This window comes from Platichthys flesus, chromosome 7 (assembly GCF_949316205.1).
Source record: "Platichthys flesus chromosome 7, fPlaFle2.1, whole genome shotgun sequence".
In the NCBI taxonomy this organism is placed as follows: domain Eukaryota; kingdom Metazoa; phylum Chordata; class Actinopteri; order Pleuronectiformes; family Pleuronectidae; genus Platichthys; species Platichthys flesus.
The window spans coordinates 20,594,615-20,615,169 of record NC_084951.1 but is presented as its reverse complement, the minus strand read 5'-3'; the positions used below and the strand labels follow the sequence as shown (position 1 = coordinate 20,615,169).

At 43.5% G+C, this 20,555-nt stretch overlaps 1 protein-coding gene across 2 annotated transcripts in view; it reads right to left on the bottom strand.

Moving 5' to 3' along the window:
* LOC133957116 (IQ motif and SEC7 domain-containing protein 1-like) overlaps positions 1–20,555 on the bottom strand; it is a 90,062-nt gene that overhangs the window by 54,561 nt on the left and 14,946 nt on the right. For both annotated transcript variants that reach the window (XM_062392552.1, XM_062392556.1), the window contains exons 2-3: positions 18,343–18,369; positions 11,314–11,415 (exon numbers count right to left, since the gene is read on the bottom strand). In XM_062392552.1, coding sequence (XP_062248536.1) covers positions 11,314–11,415; positions 18,343–18,369 — 129 coding nt within the window. The remainder of the gene's footprint in view (positions 1–11,313; positions 11,416–18,342; positions 18,370–20,555) is intronic.

Below are 20,555 nucleotides of genomic sequence, written 5' to 3'. Positions count from 1 at the left end.
TAACAGTGGATTCTTGTTTTATTTGTATTTTCTTTTGTATGGAAACCAGTTTTCTCCCCAGTGGAGAAGAAGCAGGATTGTAAGAGGGTTGGTGCTGGAACTGGTTAATAATGACTTTTGATTTTACATTAGAGCTGAAACAACTCACCGATTCACTGGAGCTCAGGTTTCAGCTTCTGGGAATATTATCTGGTTTTCTTAATATTCAATGAATGTAAATAATCTTTTGGGTAATTGTGGCTGAATTTATTTGGGTATTTACTTCCATGTCCAGTTGAGGCAATTTACAAACAGAAATAATTAATCAGTAGCTTTAATTCTTTAATTCTAGAAAAGATGTTCACCATCATTCAGAGGCATTAGAAACATGCCTGCTTTATCCATATAACATCTTAAAATGGGCAACTTAATTACCTGAACAATTAAGTTTGCAAATATTTCTGAAGCAAAAGACAAGAGAATGTTTGGCTCTCTTATAATTCAAAAAAATTTGAGAAATAGATGATCCATTATCCAAACATTTGCCAAGTCATTTTCTCTTGATCCACTGAGCAATGAATCAGCTAATTGTTGGAGCTCTGCTGCAAAATATCAATTTATCTCCTCCCTCAGTGAATCTGACCTTGAACATCGAGGAGCAAACCCAATCTGCAGCGAGACGTCTCACTGGAACCGACAGATGGTCCCATATCACACCCACAGCTTTCTTCACTGGCTGCCTGTCACTCAAAGATCTCAGCTAAACATTCTCACTCTTACATATCCATCACTTCACCGTCAGGTCCCTTCAAATCTATGGAATGGAAATAAAAAAACAACTGACTTGATTACTTCAACTGGAACTGACAATCACAGACAGCAGAATTTCCTGTTTCACATCAACACTGGTGCCAGTTGAATAAGCTGTTTGTCTCTGCTGAGGTGCCTGATGCACAGACATAGATCACAGATGTGCGACTGCTAGAAGTCCCGACAACACATCGAGTTCTGTCCACTCTCCAAACCGACACTTTGTTCCCATGAACCTGCAGGTTCTGTTGTTCCCCGTCCTCCTTGGATCTTATCCAGCTTGAACCTGATAAGACGCTGTGTGTGTTTGTCTGCATATGTTCACAGTGGAGTGTTTGAATGTGTCTGTACAATATGTAGGAACAACAGCGGTGGTGGAAACGTCTGTGCACAAACAGTGGGAAGCAATACTTTTTCTTCAGTTAAGCTGCTCTGCGGGAGGTCCCGTCTCCTCTCATGAGACTTCAGCCCATTTCAAACACATCAGAGGGAAAGACACACACACACACACACGCACACACACAAACACACAGGCATTTACTGCAGCACTAGAGACTGCACACCACAAGATGGCAGTAGATGACCTCCTCTAAATGAGCAAACTGCTCCCTGACGTGGTCAATACCATTAGTGATAATAGAAACGCATTTCCCTCAGGAGGTTGTTGTTTAGCCACATTTGACGGACCGAATGAGGAGATGCCTTCAGACAGGAGTCTCAGGGCCGAACCTGAACATGGACGCGTTTATGTTCTTCATCACGACGAACCACAGACGGAACAAACACCCCCAACCCCCGGTGATCTACAATTATTTCAGCTTCAGTTTTCAGATTTGAAAAAAACAGCTATTTCAGATTTTTGTTCCACAATAACATTTTCCTAAGCGCTCCAATTAGTGTCAGCAGCTGGAAAAACTGAGCGACCCTGTGTTGGTGACCTCCACACTCCTACTCTGGCAATGAGGAGGTGCGGGAGGGGTGGGGGGGTAGTTTCCCTGCTGTTTTTCCATGTAACAACGCAGCACAGCCTCTCTGTGTGTGTGTCTCTGGCAGAGGACGCCGCGCTGTGCAAACGGCTCCTTCTGTCACAGATTTGGCCCCGAGCCCGAGCACATCAGAGGCAGGAGACAGACGAGCCCCTTCATCGCAGGCCAAACAAAAGAGCCGTCTCTCTGCCTCTCACTGTGAAGTACAGACAGAGACGTTCCGTGACCCCTCGGGCCTCCGCTGATGCTCGTCGCTGCCATCACGCAAGTTCAGACTCCTCGATAAGCCGATGTCAGTAATACTGATACTGGGTCCCAATAGCAGCCCTCAAACACATACACACACACACACACGTCTTGATATAGTTGTGAGGACACTTATTGACATAATGCAATCCCTAGCACTTAACCCTAAACTTAACCATCACAAACAAATGCCTGTTCCTAACCCAAACCTAATTCTAACCCTAAAATCAAGTCTTGACCCTCAAACAGCCAATTGACATTGTGAGGACCAGCCAAAATGTCCCCACAATGATAGTATTAGTGAGGTCACTCATTTACATAATACATTCCCTAGCACCTTACCCTGAATGCCTAACCCCAACCCTAACCTAATTCTCACCCTAAAACAAGCCGTTGAAAAAGTGAGAAATCAAAATTCCCTCACTATTCAAAAGTGTCCTCACTCCATTGTGTCTTTGATTAAAGAGGCCCTCACAAAGACACAGGTACAGACACACACAAACCCACACTAAAGGAATGTTAATTGACAGGACTGATTGAATATTTAGGATTATTCTTCATGAGATCACACACAATGAGATCCTTGTTCTTATATTAGTCCTGGATTCTGCCCAAAACTGACTGTTCCTGTAACTGATATGAGATTTAAGAGTTTCATGCTGTGACTCGTCAATGTGGAGTTCTATTTACTTTATAGAGAGGTCAGAAGAGTAAATGTACTGATTCAGGTAGTATCTTGTGCTTGAAACATGACAAGACAACTCCAAGAATCTGAAGCCAAAGTGTCCTAATCGCCCCCTAGTGGCTCACTGCAGGATAGGAAATAAACCCCCACCTCTTCCGTGCTGGCAAACGGGACATGGAAGAGGTCAGTGAACTGACAAAACTCGTGTCAAATAGAGGTTTTCTCTTTTTTTCATGTCAGGTATCACACTGATGTTGGTTCAAGTGTCCAAGATTCTCACAAAGTTGGGTTCCAATAGTTATAAAAACAGGATGAAGCATCATGATTGACGGGACCTCGATGCTGCAGCGAGGACTCTGAACACACGCTGTCAAGTCTATGGCTTTGGTAAATTATCGCTATTTCCTTCATACAGTAGAGAGAGGTAGAAAAATATATATATATAGTAGTAATTTAGCATTTAAATGACTTGAAGGAGCAATGCAACACATCAAGAGGGCCGGTTGTCTAATGTATGTGCTCACTGTGGCCCATGAATAAAGATCTAATCCCACCTCTGCTCACTCTGCTGCTCAGGCTCAGTAGATTACATCCTCTGTACACGAGTGGATCATACAGTCAGCAGCCGAGTGTTGTTATTAAATCATATAAACAGGCAAATCCCTCTTGCAGAGTACTGGAGCTGGAGAAGCAGCTCAGAACAAGTGATCATGCTCTTGCAATTTGTATTTCCTGGGGAAACGCTGCCCCTCACCTCACCCCCCCCGAGCCCTCCCTCTGCCCGATGCGAGCGGGCGATACAGAGCTATGGAATTGCAAATGCCTCCCGTCAGACTGGGAGACCGATCCTTTGACTGGTATTACTGTGGCGTGGAGCTGATGGACAGATAAGCTATGTGTGAAAGAGGTGCTTATCCCTCACTACATCTTATAACCAGTGGATGTTGCAACTGGTAATAGAGTGAGAGTGAAGCAGTATCTGAGGAAAAATAAACTAAAGGACATGTTTTCACTGAGCTGGAGGTCCTATATCACCTAAAGGCTCCACAATTAAACTGTTACCCATGACACTGTGTTGAAAGGTAACACCTGTGCACACCTGAGCGTCTTTTCATTACCGCCGGGGGGGTCGGCACAGGCTCGACGCACTAGTTTAACCTTGAAAACACAAACTCTTCCCTCTGGAGCACAAACCCAAGTTTTCTTTTAACGAAGCTGCTTTCTCATGCAAGCCGATTCCAGACTGACACACAAGTAGTTTATTTTAAATCAGCTGTAAAAAAGAGGGGGGGGGGGAAATTAAATCAATATGTGCGTTGGATTCAAACACGACCACGTCACAGCTCTCACCTTCATTAAACTAAAGGGAGAATTATCTGAAGAAAACAATGAGCTGAGGAACGTCTTCACTACCAGACTGAACAGGGTCACATGATCAGAATGAATCACCTGATCAGGTTTTTTCACTATCTTCTTTACACAGCTAGTGTTTACTCTGGTTTATTAGTGTCCTTTGGTTATTATATATTGGTAATTATTTATATTGTAAATTAGTTGACATTTTCAAATAATCAACCGGGGGGGGTTTTAACTGCAAAATGTCAAAATTTGAATGCACGTCAACAGCCTGAGGCTTAATATCCGATGTTATTAAACAAAAGAAAAGCAGCAAATGTTCAAATTTGACCAGATGGAACCAAAGATTTTAATGATAAACGATTGTAAAGATTCACCAATCGTCAGAATGTATCTCAAATTCATTTCCTGTCGTTTCAGCTCAATTTCTGTGTTCTATACGTTAAGTGTTTTTGTATAAAACCTTTTCAGTCATTACGATTTAAAAAAGATTAAATGCAGCAAGAGAAACTGAATGCAGGCCGGTCTTTACTGTATTGTTTCATGAGCCTTTAAAACTTTGAATGTGTTCCGTGGCTAAACAAAACAGACACACACACAGACCCACTCGGTACAAAGTGTCTGATATTCTCCTCCATTACTTAATAGTCATTGCAACTTGCGATAAGCTTCCTGGCCTGTAAACGGCCTCCAGAATCAGATCTGCCGGTTTCCAGTGATGCAGCTTCATAGCGCAGCGAGGAGCCTGTAATTAACTCTCAGAGAATGTGATGACGAAACAGAAGCTGTGAGCTTCAAAGTGGAGCCAGAGCTTTCCCAGGAGTTCAAACACGTTATGGAAGTGGGCCCCAGTAAATCACTGTGCACTTCACATTGCCCATCTGTTGGAATCAAACCTCTGCAATACCAACAGCAGTAAATAAAAAGCGCCCAATAAAGAAAGAATTCATACAACCGGCTGAGTTTTATAGGAGGCGGAAGGCACTTTCATCGTGGGCTTTGATTTTTTTCAAACAAACTCTTCCACACAACAGCCTCCTCATCATCAACTGTTTGCTGCCACATCCATAAACGTTGCCGGTTTCAAAAATGACTTTTTCAAATGACTTCAGTCACTGGTGGAGGAGAGACCGGCCAGTAAAACTCTGCAGATATGTGAAAATCCCCAACACATCCGTTTTTTAAGTTGTTTGTCGATATGAAAACTTGTTTCTTCAGGGGTTTTTTTTCTGGTTGAGTTAATACTGCAGATAGATCCAAATCATATCTGGATCTATTGAATTTAAAAAGGTGGTTAAACTGTAATCGAACTGTATCAAACCTTACATTTATTTTTCATAGGGGTTGGTTAACAAGATCTAAGTAATCATTGAAAATGTTTGTTTGATTATCTGCTGATATATTTATCATACTTCAGTATCGGCATCAGCCCCCAAAGTATCTGTCAGGTATGACTGTCAAGGCTGTGCAGAGGGTGAATGCTGCAGAGGAAAACACACAACCACCACATACGGTTACACTTCTCTGCTGCATGTGTCCACAATCTCCACAGCTGCAGCTCGATCGCACCCCTGTGAGCTGCCCCCCCCCCCATCACATAACATGCAGGGTGTTTGTAGCAGGCAGGCCGGGGATCTGTGATCCTGAGAACCCCGGCCATTCCCATGAATCAATAGGCTCTGCATGGGATTATTAGAGGGCCCGGAGATGATCACAGGTTTGGCTCTGAAAAAAAACTCATTCGCAATAATGAAGATCATAAAGCATGTGAATTATTTATGTGTGAAATGGAGCTCCTGCTTTAGATCCGTTCTAATGGTCACATGCCACATCGGAACGCTTTACGACCTCTGGATAATACCTACAGGGCTTATGAGAGGGCTGGGCGTACGTGCACTCTCAGGAGGGTTGACACTTCTCCGTGACCGCCATCTTTACCTTTACCTCCCTACAGCCCTCGCCTGTAACTGGTAATCAAGTCAGATGTGCAGAAAGAGATAAACAAGGATAAGGTGAATGAATATCTTGTTTATTTTATTTTGATAGATTAAGATTTATTTCGCAGGTGTCCCGACATGCAGCGGCTCGATTAACAGAGAATACAGAGCAGAAGATGATTTCATGGTGGGGATGAAGGAAGAGGATTTCTGGTGAATGAATAAAAAGACTGAAAAGAGAGGGGAAAAGAGCGAGAGAGCATGCTGGGCATTTAAAAACACGCATTCAGCCTTGAACTGGGCTTAATGAGAGCAGGGAGGACTTAACTGTGGACACGACTCAACCAGAAGGCAGCTGCAGGCGGTGAATACAGAACTGCACAGGAAATAAATTCATTTAAAAAACATGCTCTTTGTTCATGAAGTTGCTGTTACTGAGGAGCTGCCACTGATTGTCTGACTCCATAGAATATTGGGTCATTTAAGAGACTAAAAGCAAAACAGCCTTTCTCTTCAAGTTGCACTTTCTGATTCCTTGCTCCTCGGTAAACCTCACAGAGCAATTTCACAAAATAAGCTGCTGTGGTGCATCCCTGCTGGCCCAGGTCTGACTCTCCTTCACGCAGACAGCCCCCCCGCTCTCATCTCTCGCTGCTGCCGCAACGGTCACATGAAGCCAGCGAGAGCGGGGGAACAGCTGACACTAAAGAGCAAGAGGACACTGCTCCAGTAATAACACCCGCAAATCCAGGGCTATATTTCACAGAGGGTCTCCTTTCATATTGGATAGAAGAGACAAAGAACTTTCACTAACCTTTTTAATGTCTATGTGCAGTAGGGGAGGGAATTAGGGCCTTGAAGAGGAGAGTTGGGCCGCTTTAAAGCTCCGTATATATATCACAGCTAAAACCAACCGGGACCTCTGCAACCTGGATTTGTGAAATTCTTCCTGGCCCCTTTTCTCAATGTTATTATTAATCTATAATGCATCAAATGCACTTAATAGAAGGTATAACTCCTCCAAGTCCCAACAGCCCCTTTAAATCCAAACAAGCCTTGTAGCCCAAAATGTGTTACTCAGCAACACATTGGTGGTTGTTTCAGATTTCTACCTCTGTAGTCACCAAACAGCGTCTGAAAAACACCCTATGAGCCCACATTTACCTCCCACCTCCTAAATGTGTACTTTCCATCGAGATTCTCACATAAATCTCTGAGAAATCAACAATAACAAATGTTGAAGAAAGTGAAAAACCACAACCCTGAGTTCTTTTTGATCGGTGCCGCAAGTTTCCTGGTGATCTGTCCAGGTGATTTAGCTAAATAACAAACAAACCCAGATGAAAACAGGTGGTAATAATCGGCTGGTTTTGTGTTTTATTTCAATGTATTTTACATATTGTTGTATTCTGGACAACAATGAGTGTTTTTTTAACTACTCTTATGACATGTTACACACAAAACAATGACAGATTCTGGAAGAAAAAGTTCTGCAGACCTGGCAGACCTAAAGACGTAAAGTAGAGGAGGACGCTGCAGATGTGCATAAACACACTCAGCTGCATCCATACATATAAAACTCATGTGGTGTTTAATGGTCTCCCATCCATCTCACCGGGTAGTAAAAGATTCTGGCAGGAGTTTCTATTTACGACGCTACCTCAGCTGACCACTCGCTTTACTCTCCTCAATGTTTAGTTACATGACAACCTACAGAATAGAGGTTGGGGGGCAATACTGATCAAGGAAAATGCTGAGGAAGTGATGAGGAAGTGCAGCCTTTGTTTTCACCTTCTCGTCAACACAACAGAGTGTTTATCCAAACAACCGCACGTTCGAAACAGCGACTTGTGATTCTCCAGTTTCTGCCAGCTTCACTGAACTTGGAATAAACAGGTGAACGGCTCTTTGTGCAGAAGCGACTGTGCAGCTTCAGGGTTCTCGCCACCACGGCTCAATTACTGCAGGTCACTTTAACAGTTTCAGAAAGAAAACTGCAACCAGCATCACCACAGGCAAAGCAGAACAATAGGCTTATACCTGAAAAAACATGATATATTTTACCTTGCATCGTTTGCTATTAACTTTTGAACCTCCTAAAGTTTTTCACCGGACTTGGACTGCTTGAATTGAAATGAAAACTGGGTAAATTGGGGTTTTCTCAAAAAGTTTGACCAGAGTGATAGAACATAAGAAACAGTTTGATTCTGATTCTGTTCACTCTACTTCAGTGAGTGGCTGAGGTAGAATCAGGTGAAATGCAGACTTCTATTTAGACCGTGTGGCAGATAAAAAAGCCATTTAAAATGATTTTACTTTAACCGGTAGTGTTGGTTCCTAATGGAAACTTTAACAGAATCCGATTTATAATTCACCTCTTTTTATTTTATCAATTCACTTCTCACTGTTTGTCACTTTTATGCACCACATTTAATTTTTGCTGATGATCTCCTGCCACCTCTTCCCTGACTGTTGGAGAGCAGTGCGGGCGGATGAAAAATAAAAAGACTTTAAACACCTTGATTGACACGCCAGTCGATATGATGCAGGTTCTGAGACAGTATTTCCTGGAAGCGTTTCCCTGTCCAAGGTGCTGAAGCTGGTATTTAGAAATAAATGCAATTAACTGGAATATTTTGTCAACATATATTTGTCAATAAGCAGAAAAGTCGTAAAAAGCTATTCTGATAATTGGTTAATTAACTTAAGATTAATCAAAGAAAAATATGAACTAATGTTCTACCAAATGCATCATTAGTTAATCATTGATTCAAATATGCACATTCAGCCATGGAGAGGTAGCCAATTGTTTACTTCGCCTAAAATCTAAGCTGCTACACCTCCAGGGAAGCAGTGTATCTGATGCTACTTCCGCATACGACTGTTTGGAGTATAAGAAACAGCAGGTTCACAGTGGAACAAGAGAAGAGCAGAGGAGGAAAGAGAGGTAAAGTTAAATGTACAACTGAAGCAAGTGTTCAGGCCGATCCCTGAGGTCTGTATCTGCTATTACAGTCTAGCATCTGCTCTGCTAGCTTTAAATGTGATTGGTCGTCCCCTGAGATTCCCCCCCCCGAACACCGGCACGAAGCACGTCGAGCGAGCCAACGCTGCCTCAACAACAAAGTTACGCCGTTTACTCCTGATTCCTGCTTTAGCACAGTTTCTAAAGTCTGCAGGTATTACTGGAACTTTTAGACAATGACAGCCTCCAACCTGCATCTGAAAATAACACAGGCTTAAAATAACTGGGCTGCAACAACTAACTATATGCAAGTCATGTTTGTACTCTCGCCAGCAGACATTTCTCCTGAATGATGCAGTAATGGTTTTATTTCTAATTTTTCCAACGCGCTCTAAAACGAGCACCTAGTGCAGGGCACAGCGAAGCACCACACAAATGGCATCATAATTAATAGTTCACTTCCTCGCTTGCTGCTGGTGCCACACACACAAAAATACAGCCGTAGAGATCACTCACCCGCCGACAGTCTAACACAGCCACGCTGCTTCAGTCGACACTAATGAGAAAGCATTTTTTTGTGTTAAATGTTGTTTTATAGTGACTCAGCGGTCGGCCGAACACACAACTGCTACATCCTGGGTTCAAATCTGGCCCGCGACCTTTGCTCGTCACGTCAAGGGAACTTCCTGCCCTCGGAGGAAACAAGTCAAACATGAAGGAAAAGCTTTAAACTACAGGACAACTGTTTCGCTTTGAGTTAGGGAACGAGGCAGAGCAAAACCGCAAAAGATTAAATCAGACCTGTCACATTCCTAGTGTGTGTGTGTGTGTGTGTGTGTGCACAGTCCCATTATGGGGGCATGTCTTCGTTCAAGGAATAAAAGCAAGTCCCCATAATGTAAATCATAAAGTTTTAAGATGAAGTAATGTGATAAAGTTAGGTTAAGGTTAAGATTAGGTTAAAGTTAGATTGAGAGTAAGGTCAGGTTAAGGGTAAGTGTAAGATAAGTACTAATTATGGTTAAGGTTAGAGTAAGTCTCCAGGAAATCAATGTAAATCAATCTAACGTCCTCTGAGGGCATTGAAATACAACTGTGTGTGTGTATATATATGTGCGTGTGTGTGTGTGTGTGTGTGTCTGTGTGTCTGTGTGTCTGTGTGTGTGTGTGTGTGTGTGTGTGCGTGCGTGCGTTCAGGGTTTTCATAAACCCACTCACGTACATTCTCATCCCCTCAAAATGACCAGAGCGGTAGAATAAGGACACAGTTGCAGAATAATCTCTGGATAGCAAGAGAAAAGAACCCTTCTAATTGAATGATTACACCTCTGGAGCATAAAGCGAGCGTCTGAAACAAAACGATCAGATATCTGATGAGGGCATGTTCCCTGGCGCTGTCATCATTAGCTAATTAGCCGATAGCAGCAGTGTGCCTGCGTGAGCTGGGTAAGACTAAACAGAGACAAACAACGCTGCTGAGCTGGAGAGGAAAACAAATCAGCCTCCGATCACGCCCATCTTCTTGTTTACAGTCACAATCCATTTAACGCGTTAGCTCACAACTGTGCTCGGAAATTACACACGGGGCGACAATCACACACAGAGGAATAAAGACAGTAAGAACGAGTGAGGTTAATCAGAGAGAAATAATACAAAAATAAACCAATTTCTGCAACAAAGCCGATGTCTTAAACCGACCCACGGATGTTCCCACGCATCCAAAACTAAAGAGTGCTGCTCTTTAAAAATAGAACGCACTGGGATTTATTTTTGGATGCACATGAGCTCAAAGTGGGCCTTGGATTAGGCTCGCGTGGCTTTTTGATGATGAAGCACACAGCGCTGGGAGGCGTCTTTTTGAAAGTCTCTCCAGCCTTTGAAGCCCCCTAAGTCTGTCCCAGCGACGCCATTGGGCGCTCAGCTCTCCTCGTGTGTTGAGGGGGACGTCCCGAGCTCAGCGAGAGCCAATGGGTGAGCGGCAGCGACTGGTATCACATTCACAGGGATCATATTTCATTAAGAAAAAGCTGAATGATCTGCTCTTGCTTGTGCATTTGGCCGCTGGGGTGCGATGTGCACGTCGGGAAAAAACAACAAGGCGGCACCGAAACTGCTGAGTCACAAAAACATGGGGACTGAAGAGCAGCAGCAGAGACTCAGACCATTGGGACGCAGCTAGGGTTTGCAAGTGGTTACGAGTGTTACGTCTGCCACACAGAGGCTAATTAGCAGAGAGCTGATCTGAGATCAGGACAAGGAGAACACTCGCTGCCATAGCACTGGAAATGTGTCATGGGAAAACAGCAAAACCTTAAGGATGTAACCATAAAGAATAACATGTTACTTTACCCAAAGGAGGCAGATTTCCACTTGTGGCAGGGCACGGCTCTTCTGCAGCCCGCGGACCTCCCGGGATTCTCTGTGGCCTGGACAGGTAGGGAGGCGTGTCTCCTGCAGGACGACAAGAGGACACACAACTCAGAGAAGGTCAGACACTAAAGGAACCGGTGTGACTGTTCTGGACACAGACACATCCATTTTTCCCTGAGAGGGTTTGTGACTTAAGGGTTTTTACAGCTGTCAACTTCCTTTTGTCACAATTTTAGATCCACGCTGTTTATTATGTTCACTGGAATTCAGAGTTGTAACTTTTGCTTACACAGGCCTCTTTACATCACACGCTATCATGTGTAGTGGACCTTCCTGGCCTGGATGTGTGAAAACATGACCTCTACCTGATCTCCGTACCATGAAAACCTCCATTTCAAACACCAGGGCTGCTGTTCATCCAAACAAGCTGCTTCTAACCTGACAAAATAGACGTGAGGGACACTGCAGATCATTTAAACCGAACAGGCCAAAGGGCGTCATCATACAATGACTCCCAGAACCCATGCTCATGTAAAGCAGAGCCCCCTCTTCCCCTCAGAGGTGTTTTACATCCACGGGTAAGCTTGGAAATGAATAAAATATACTAATTAAGCTATAGAGACCATCTTGCAGTGGGATCAAACCAGCAGCAGTGCCCATCAACATGCCGATATTACAACCCATAGGTGTTACCACATTATTACACAAGTACCTAGTAATCATTACTCCATTATCACTTAAGTACTCAAGACTCAGCTCGGACCACATGCAGCTTCATTCTGATTTCACCTGTAAAGCTTTGTGACTGAAACACTTTACTAAAGTCCTCTGGTTCAGCTCTGTGATAGTTCCCAGTGCAGTGTGTGTCTCCAGGATCAATGTCTGATACACTCAGCATGATCCTGGTTCAGCATTTCAGCAGAGACGTTTCTCCTCTGTTGTTTGTTAAGGTTTTCGCTGAGCCGTGCCACCTTTGGTCTGCTCGTCCCCCCCGACAGGACAGGGGACATTTCTCAGCCTGTCAACCAACACTGACAACCTATCGATCTCTGAGGGCACGAGGTCTTCAACACAGACCTGCAGCTGCACAGAAGATCGATACAGAGCAGCATCACGCTTATATCATCCTACAGGAAAAGTCTTTATATTGCTTATATTCCATAAGACTTCATTTCCGCCTTGGAATAAGAGCTACGTTTTTACAACAAAACTAATTATCCACAACTGCTGCTTAGTGTTTGTATGAAACTAAAATGTGTGTAATATCAGTGCCTCATTGTGTCATGGGCTGCCGCTATTTCCTGTTGTTTCGACATAATTCATTATTAATAAAAAAAAAGAAATGCAAACGTCTCTCTACACACAGTTCATTAATTAAAAGACAGGGGGAGATGTTCTACAGCGATTTCTTCCGTCGTCTTTGCTTCCTTCTCAAAACTCACTTCACACAAACGCTGCGTTTTGCTTGATTCCTGTGGAGCCCAGGTGTTTTCTGAACAAAGCCGGTTTAAGACTAGCAATCCAGCCCGCTCATGAGGGGGACTCGAAAAGACGGCGAGCTGAGATTTGGTCCGACCCTATTGAAGTCAAGCATCGCCCTCCATAGCAACAGGAGACGGAGAAGGACACGGGAAAGGAGAACAGGTTCGATCCCCGTGGAAAGCTCTGGCTGAGGGGGAGAGACGGCACCAGACGGCTCCTGAAACACAGTTCCTGTCACCTCTGGTCCCCACAGACAAATATCAGTTCACCTGCCCGGACGCATGCTATCGCTGCACCGGAGGATCGGCCTGCTCTTTTTTAGGGTTGAGATTTATGTTTGAGTTAAGCACAGTCCACACAATGAGGCTTTTTAAAGGGTTGTCCCGCCGGCAGGTAGAAAACTGCAGCTCCGAAGCAATTCCAGCAAACACCCCATATGTTAGAAGACAATGTTTTAAGTGCAGTCTCTTTGTTTCCGAGTAGTTATTCCCATAGTGCGGCATTATGCTTTATAAATGATCCCACATTCATTTAGCAGTAAACACAATGACTAGTTGGCCTGAAATGGATTTTTAAATTGATTTGAAACACTTTGCTTATTAGCGTTCTTTGGAGACGCACTCTTCAAAAGGGTTTTTAACCTCCGCAACAGTAAAGCTTTGTTCTCCTCGCCGTCATTTCCACAATAATGGGGAGGCTTTATAATCCCTGTCTCTCTCTCTGTTCCCCAACACTCTGTGGATTAGTGAGAGGAAATAAAAAGCTGCAGACCCTGTGTGTTGAAGAATCCAGTCAGTCACTGCAGCTCTTTGACAAGCGTCTCCGGCCTTTGTACGTGTCGGACCAAACGCCTTCAATAAACGAATATGCACGACTCGGAATTTTCAATTAGCCTTTCCAACCTCAGACACTCCAACTAAAACAACTGCCATCCATCACAAAACAAGCCAAGAGGTATGAACACAGAGAGCACAGACGGAGCACAGACGGAGCACAGACGGAGCACAGACCGCTCCTCGCCACGTGACGCTCTGGTTCTTATGCTCCAGGAACATCTCCTCATCAGACGCTCACCGCGGAAACAATCCAATCACAGCAGGTCACCGATTTCACCGAGGTTATAACCACACCTGAATGAAGCCATCCATCCTGATTACAGAGAAGATAACCATTAAACACCGCCATGTTGTTAGGCCTCTGTCATTAGCGTGTGTATATGAGAATAATCCCCCCCCCCACCCCACCCCATCACCGGCAGACAGGGCCCATCTCTCTCTACACACACACTCAGAAACACACACTCACACCTTTATCAAACAAGTGCAAAGCAATCCTTCGGGAGCGGGGCTTATTTATTTATAGCGCCTGTGCCGAGTTCAGTTGCTTTTTCCATTATCAATGATAATGAAACCTACCAAGCCATGTAACACACATTTTTGAAACAGCCAGGCTGGGTTGTGGCATGGTGTGACACGTGAACAGGGGTGAGAGATGTAAGGGACCGTAAGTCTGCTGCGTGGTGCCGTCAGCAGAATGCTGCGCTGGCAGTTGCAGCTCCGGTACCAACGGGAACTCTGCGCCAAGATAAACCATGAGACTGATTTACAGGGAATACAGAGATAAAATCCACAGTTAACAGTCAGAGCATCTTCTAACTGGAATGCTCCTTCATTTTAAAGACATGCCACAACAAATTCTACTCACTTAATGCTGATATTCAAAGCTGAATTCATCAGGTTTGAATTCCCCCCTCTGGAATTTCAGTGCCCAGGTTTTCCTCTCACTGATCTGGCATCAGAACGGCCTCTGGGGTCAAATCATTTAAGACACTAGTGTTGTTAACACTCTGATGTCAGCCCCGGTCTTGGTACGGAGGAAATTTAGAAAATTGATTTCCCATTTACTACAGGGACATAAAAGTTATCTTGCACAGTTTGTGATTAAAACATTTGTCGGATGCCCTTATCCAGAGGAGAGATCTGTCTGAGCGGGTGTGTGAAGGCATCAGGGCAAAGTGAGGCACAAACACACACACACACAAACACACACACACAGGTTTGTGCAGGTTCCTTGTTGGGACTTTGCATTGACTGTTGTGTACAACCGAACCCTTATCCCTAATCTCAACCTTGACCAATTCATACCTAACCGTAACCTGACTCATTTATATAGGAGTGTTTTCCTCTTTTGTTCATTTTTATTCACTTTATAATATTTTATTCGATCTCGTTTTACACTTGTCTTGTCTGTAACATTTGTTATGCTCTATTGTTGTGTGATCCTAAAATAGCTATTATTATTTTATCGTATATGTGCCGTAAATGTTTCATTTCTAACTTGTAAAACACTTTGTTACTGTGCTTTGAAAGGTGCTAAATAAATACATTTTATTATTATTATATTTATTATTATTTATGGTCCTGACAAGATCTGTGTTTATGCTGGAAAAGGTACTAAAGCGGTAGCAAAACCAAGTACACACACAAAAGAAACCATTCAGGTATAATTACTTAATTATTGCCTGAACTCATCCAATTAGAGCAACTCCTATTTTAATTGACTCATTTTTAATATGAACATTTCTATGACCTATGAAATGTGACCCGGACGCAAATAGGACAATATGGTTGTTATTTCTTCAATATAAGGGTCTGTTTATTTGCAGCATGTTGTTAATGAATGCAGCTTTGTTGTGGAGCCACTTTGCTGATCTGCAATGAGACGTTAGAAGAAGAGCTCCCACTGCTTTTGCTGTACCTTCCTGCTGTTGTGGTGGGAGCATCCGTTTAGAGAGCTGACCAGTGAGAGCTCCTGCTCCATCCCCACTGACACAGCCAGTTTCAGACAAAACAAAGCAGAGTGTATGAATTATAATTCTGCACACTGAAATGGTAATGAGGCAAGTTTACCTCCAAAACAAGCCTGCATTACTTTCACCGTTAATTAAATGTAATAAATTAGCCTTAAAATCCATCATTGTTGTGATTTCTGATACTTTTACTTCTACTGTAAAGTCCTTGGACTGGCTTTATTTTTGTATTCACTCTATGTATTTCCCATTGTGCTGGGTGACTGCGGCTCATGAGGTAGAGTGGGTCGTCCACTAATAGGAAAAGTTATTGGTTTGATCGGTCTGGATTCATTAGTTGATCTGTCAAGTAATTTATTCTAAAACTGATTATACTCCTTTATGGGGTCCAAATCCTGCACATCAAAGTTTCAGGTGCAGCCTTCCTAACTGGAGGTTTGTCAGACGTTGTGCAGCTCAGAATTATCACCAGCTGCACCTGGCGTCAGATGATCTGCTCTCGTCTGATGTCCTGAAGCTGTTCACCGGTTTGCAGGATCAGTGCCATCATGTCTGTCAGCAGTTCCCTTCAAAAGTGTCCCAGCTTTCGCATCCAGCACATGAATGAAGCTGCCAACAGGTCACGTGATTCAAAGGGTGCTGGTGGGGATGTGCACGTGAAGAGTGAACCTCAGCTCAAACAGGGGAACGGTAACAGTCTTGGCAACCCGCTTCAATCTAGGGAGTGGAGCCAAATTCAGAACCGAGGGCGGCATGCAGGGGGGTGCAGCCATTTTGGGAAGTTTCCGGCTACATCAAAACAAGGATTTGTTGAGATGAGTTTGTTGTTTGATTCCAGCATCTGCAGCAGCAAAAGATAGGGCGGAGAGGTGTGGAAACAATATCCTGGTCTAAAGAAGATTAGCAAATCTAGCTTTAATGACAAAATCATAATGACTATGGTGCAAAATGTCACAGAAATAATTTCAACCATTAACCGAATACAGTCAGTCAAACTTCCTCTGTGGAGAAAGGTCTGGAAAACACTACATAAATACTTTAGTCAGAGTTTAATCATCAACACCGGGAGCTGCACGGTCTGATTGGATGCAGGGAAACTGATTGTTCAAGTCTTCTGTGGAATATTCAAAAATGGTATTTCAGAAAATCCCTGTATTGTCCAAAAAGCAATTTCACCCGAGGCAAAGTTTTGTAACTAGAATCGCACGTTGACTTTTAAAGCTTCAAATGACACTCGCTGCAGGATTCGGATGTTGTGAGTGAGATTAATATTTGCCAGCCATATGCCTAAACAATACTATAACAGATATTTTTATTCAACTGATCATATAGAGCACAAATTCAATTTAGATATAATCTATTTCATGTGCCCCGATTTCCTTTTTTCTGGCACCCTAAGGTTAGTGGGGAGACTGCTGAGTGGCAAACAAACTCCTAATACACACACACGCACAAGCACACGCACGCACACACTCGCACACGCACAAAGACTGACACACTTCTCCAGGATATAGGGTAATTTACCGAACTATGTACTTTTAAGGGTACCGACCGAATTTCGGTAGATGTGACCGATCTGGTTTGAGCGAGTATTTATACGTGAGTGAGAGTAAATGAGAGAGTATACTTTAGATAAAGAGAGAAAGACCATGTGACGCACCCCCTGGAACTTGATCAAACCAAACTCATCTCTGATCCGTGGTAACACGTTACGAAAATATATTTATAATATTTAAATATTTATATATTTATAAAGCAAGAACTAAAGCTGGCCAAGGCAACAAACATTAAATATATCTCAGAGCTGATGCGTGTTCCTCGTTCGATAGCCTGAGAAGCTAAGTCCCCTGCTGCAGATAACGTTAGCAGCGCGCCTGCAGCCATAACCGAAAAAGTTGAACATACCGGGGACGAAGAAACTTTACGTGAGGCATTCAACACTTCATCGACAGCTTGAGGTGATTAGTTGGCTTGTTGAAAAAGTTGTTGTCGGAGAAAACGTGTTGTGACCCTCTGGATTGCATCAAATTTGTAATGGGACATTTAGAGCAGAAGAGAAAGCACAGACGTTATAGCCAAAGTAACAAACAGACATGGCCTGGAAAACTTTCTCTGAAACTTTGTCTAGACATTTCCACACAGTGCTACAGAGGAAGACGGCGTCTGGATCCCACGGCGAGGCGTCCCTAAAGAGAGGAGCCGCAGAAAAGGAGTGTGTTTACCACAGAGACGCTACCGGGTGTTCTCTCAATGCCAACGATATTTCTTTGCTCAGCAATAACGGAGTCGCTTTACAGCTTTAAACCAGCCCGCATTTTAACTCTGTCAGTAGATAACACCCCTGCAAATCTCCCACCTCTGAAGTTCAACAAGCTAACAGCAGTGGAATGTGACCTCGGACTCCACTTGACATTAAATCTACTCGTTCCTTCCACAAAGTAATAACCACAAACACCAGGAACAGGCTCCACATCGGGCCTCAACGCTTCAGATGGGGAGAAAAGGTCGCTCTGAATATTACCATGATCCTTTGTTATGCAGCTTTACGCGCTCAAATCACAAGACTTACGTAGCGCTATGTCTTCACCGAAGCATTTTCTCAAGCAATATAGGTTTCCCTGCCTGCACAAACGATAGAGGATTTAGGAGTGTTTCCAGAGAGATCATTCACATGTGCGTGTGTACAAGATGAAGATCATTATCAGAGCTGCACGTACCTGACCATTCTGGAGTCGCATTCGGACCTGGAGGGACAGAGAAAGAGGATCAGTGACTTTGTTGAGATAGGACACGGCAGTGTGGCAATAAAAGCAGTTTAAGACACAGAGTGACATAAAACACCTCAGTGACCGACCTCCCTTCATCCAACACTACATCACAGCAGCCAAATTTAGCTGTTTGGCACTAAAAGGTGCGGCCCTACGATGTGGATCAAACAACTCTCCTAAAAAAAAAAAGGGGGCTGCACTTTAATTTCCTGCAACAGCTTGAATGTGACATTCAGAAGACGATCCATTGATATTCCACTGAGGGAGTCGAGGATGCCTCCTCTGCCACTGCGGGGCTGATCAGGACTCTACTGCATCTTGTTCCTTAAAGGTGCAAAATCAGTTCCCTAAACAGATATCCATGAATCATCTCTGAAAAATTAAGGAAAATGTTGAATGTATCTCACAAGGATACAGACAACTACAAACTGGGGTGAAAACACAACCATGTTGGCAAAGATAGAAAAGATAAGGTACTGTGAGCAATAACTAACTACTATACTAACCCCTAACCCATGGCACAGAAGGAAAACAATAAGTATAAATAATAAAGTTAACGATGACTGCCTTACAGTTAACTGCCTCAATTTCAGGGACCCGGAGCTGCAAGATGAGCGGTGCCACCACAGACACACTTGATTGTGGAAGTCTACTAGTTCCATTGATATTCCTCTTGAGGAATGTCAATGGAACTGATCTGGGAACTCTCCCAGATCAATCCTCATTAGAAAAGATAATGAAAATGTGTCGTTAAGTTGGTTTTTCAATAATAAGTAAAATGGTCCAAGTCTTAAAATCATAAAGTTCAACTACGAGACAGGACGCAGCCAATCACAAGCCTTTATATTCTGTTAAATTCACTGCAAATGGGAGGAGGAAGCTCCAGATGTTGTATTTTAAGCAGGTTGCCTATCGTCTGTCTGTCTGTCTTTAGTTTTGTGAGCAGGACTCGTCAAAAACTACCGAGACAATTTCAATGAAAATGTATGAAATGGAATCGAGTATTCCCCCCCCCCCCCCAGACTCTCTTGTTTCAGTAATAAAATGGCCAATCAGCCGCGGCGGAGGTTTGCACTCTGCAAGCACCCGTCTGGTTTCTTAGCAGCAATGATGGAGCATTTTGAATTTGTCAGGTTCACGTCTCTGCCTGGCTTCTTCTTCATAGCAACGGGGAGCCAAGGCTCATGGGTATATTCTGTGTATATGTGTGTGTGTGTGTGTGTGTGTGTGTGTGTGTGTGTGTGTGTGTGTGTGTGTATGGGCCATGCCATAACAAACTAACAGACAAACAGAATTACTGAGAAACAAGAGATAGGAACAACAGATATGAAACTGTAGAATCGCTACGTGGGACACTCCTGTGTTGATGTTGCGTATCTTGATGTCTGATCCCGTGGCACCTCCCATTATTAGCAGCCCTGTGGTTTTATATAAAAATCTAAAAATGTCTGCTGTGGAAAAAAGGCCTGTTACTTTGCACTGGTGCTACAAAGTCTTTACTTAACAGTGCAATGTGTTTTTACTCATGAATATTCCGGGGACAAATTTTTCCTTTTAAAACAGGATACCTTATGCAACACAAGTAAACAACATCAAGTGCGAGGCCTCCTTGTCTCTTTGTATGTGTTCATGTGTTTGCTGTTAAACGCTGTGTGCTCTCTGTTGCCCTCTCAGAGGCCGTCTGCAGTGAATGGCTTTCCGACGGCAGGGGAGGAACTCTTTGCGCCGCAGAAATAAAATGTAGCCGGCTCTGTGAACCCCAGCACCGAGGAGCAGTGCCATGACGGCATAGCTGCATCTGGGAAAATTTATGATCCCCCCCCTTGTTGCCTCTTTTCACTCTTTACATGAAGGAAACAATGAGGTATTCATGGGGGGAAGACAACACAGTGACTGACTATACCATTAGGTGCTGTAGCTGCAAAGGTTCCTTTCAGAGTGGGAGTAGTGCTCAGTTTTTCTTTTTTTGTCGAGTTGGCTCCAGGAAATAATGATCCTCTCTGCTGTGTAATGTTTTCGCCGATTCTCTGAGGGCTGCAGGGTGATTTGTCCTTCCTCTCTGTTCATGGTTAGTTATTTTACTTGTTTATTATTTATTATCTAAGATGTACTTGTGTTCGACTCTGTCTTCCTTGCACACTTCTCTTCCCTAAATCGATTGT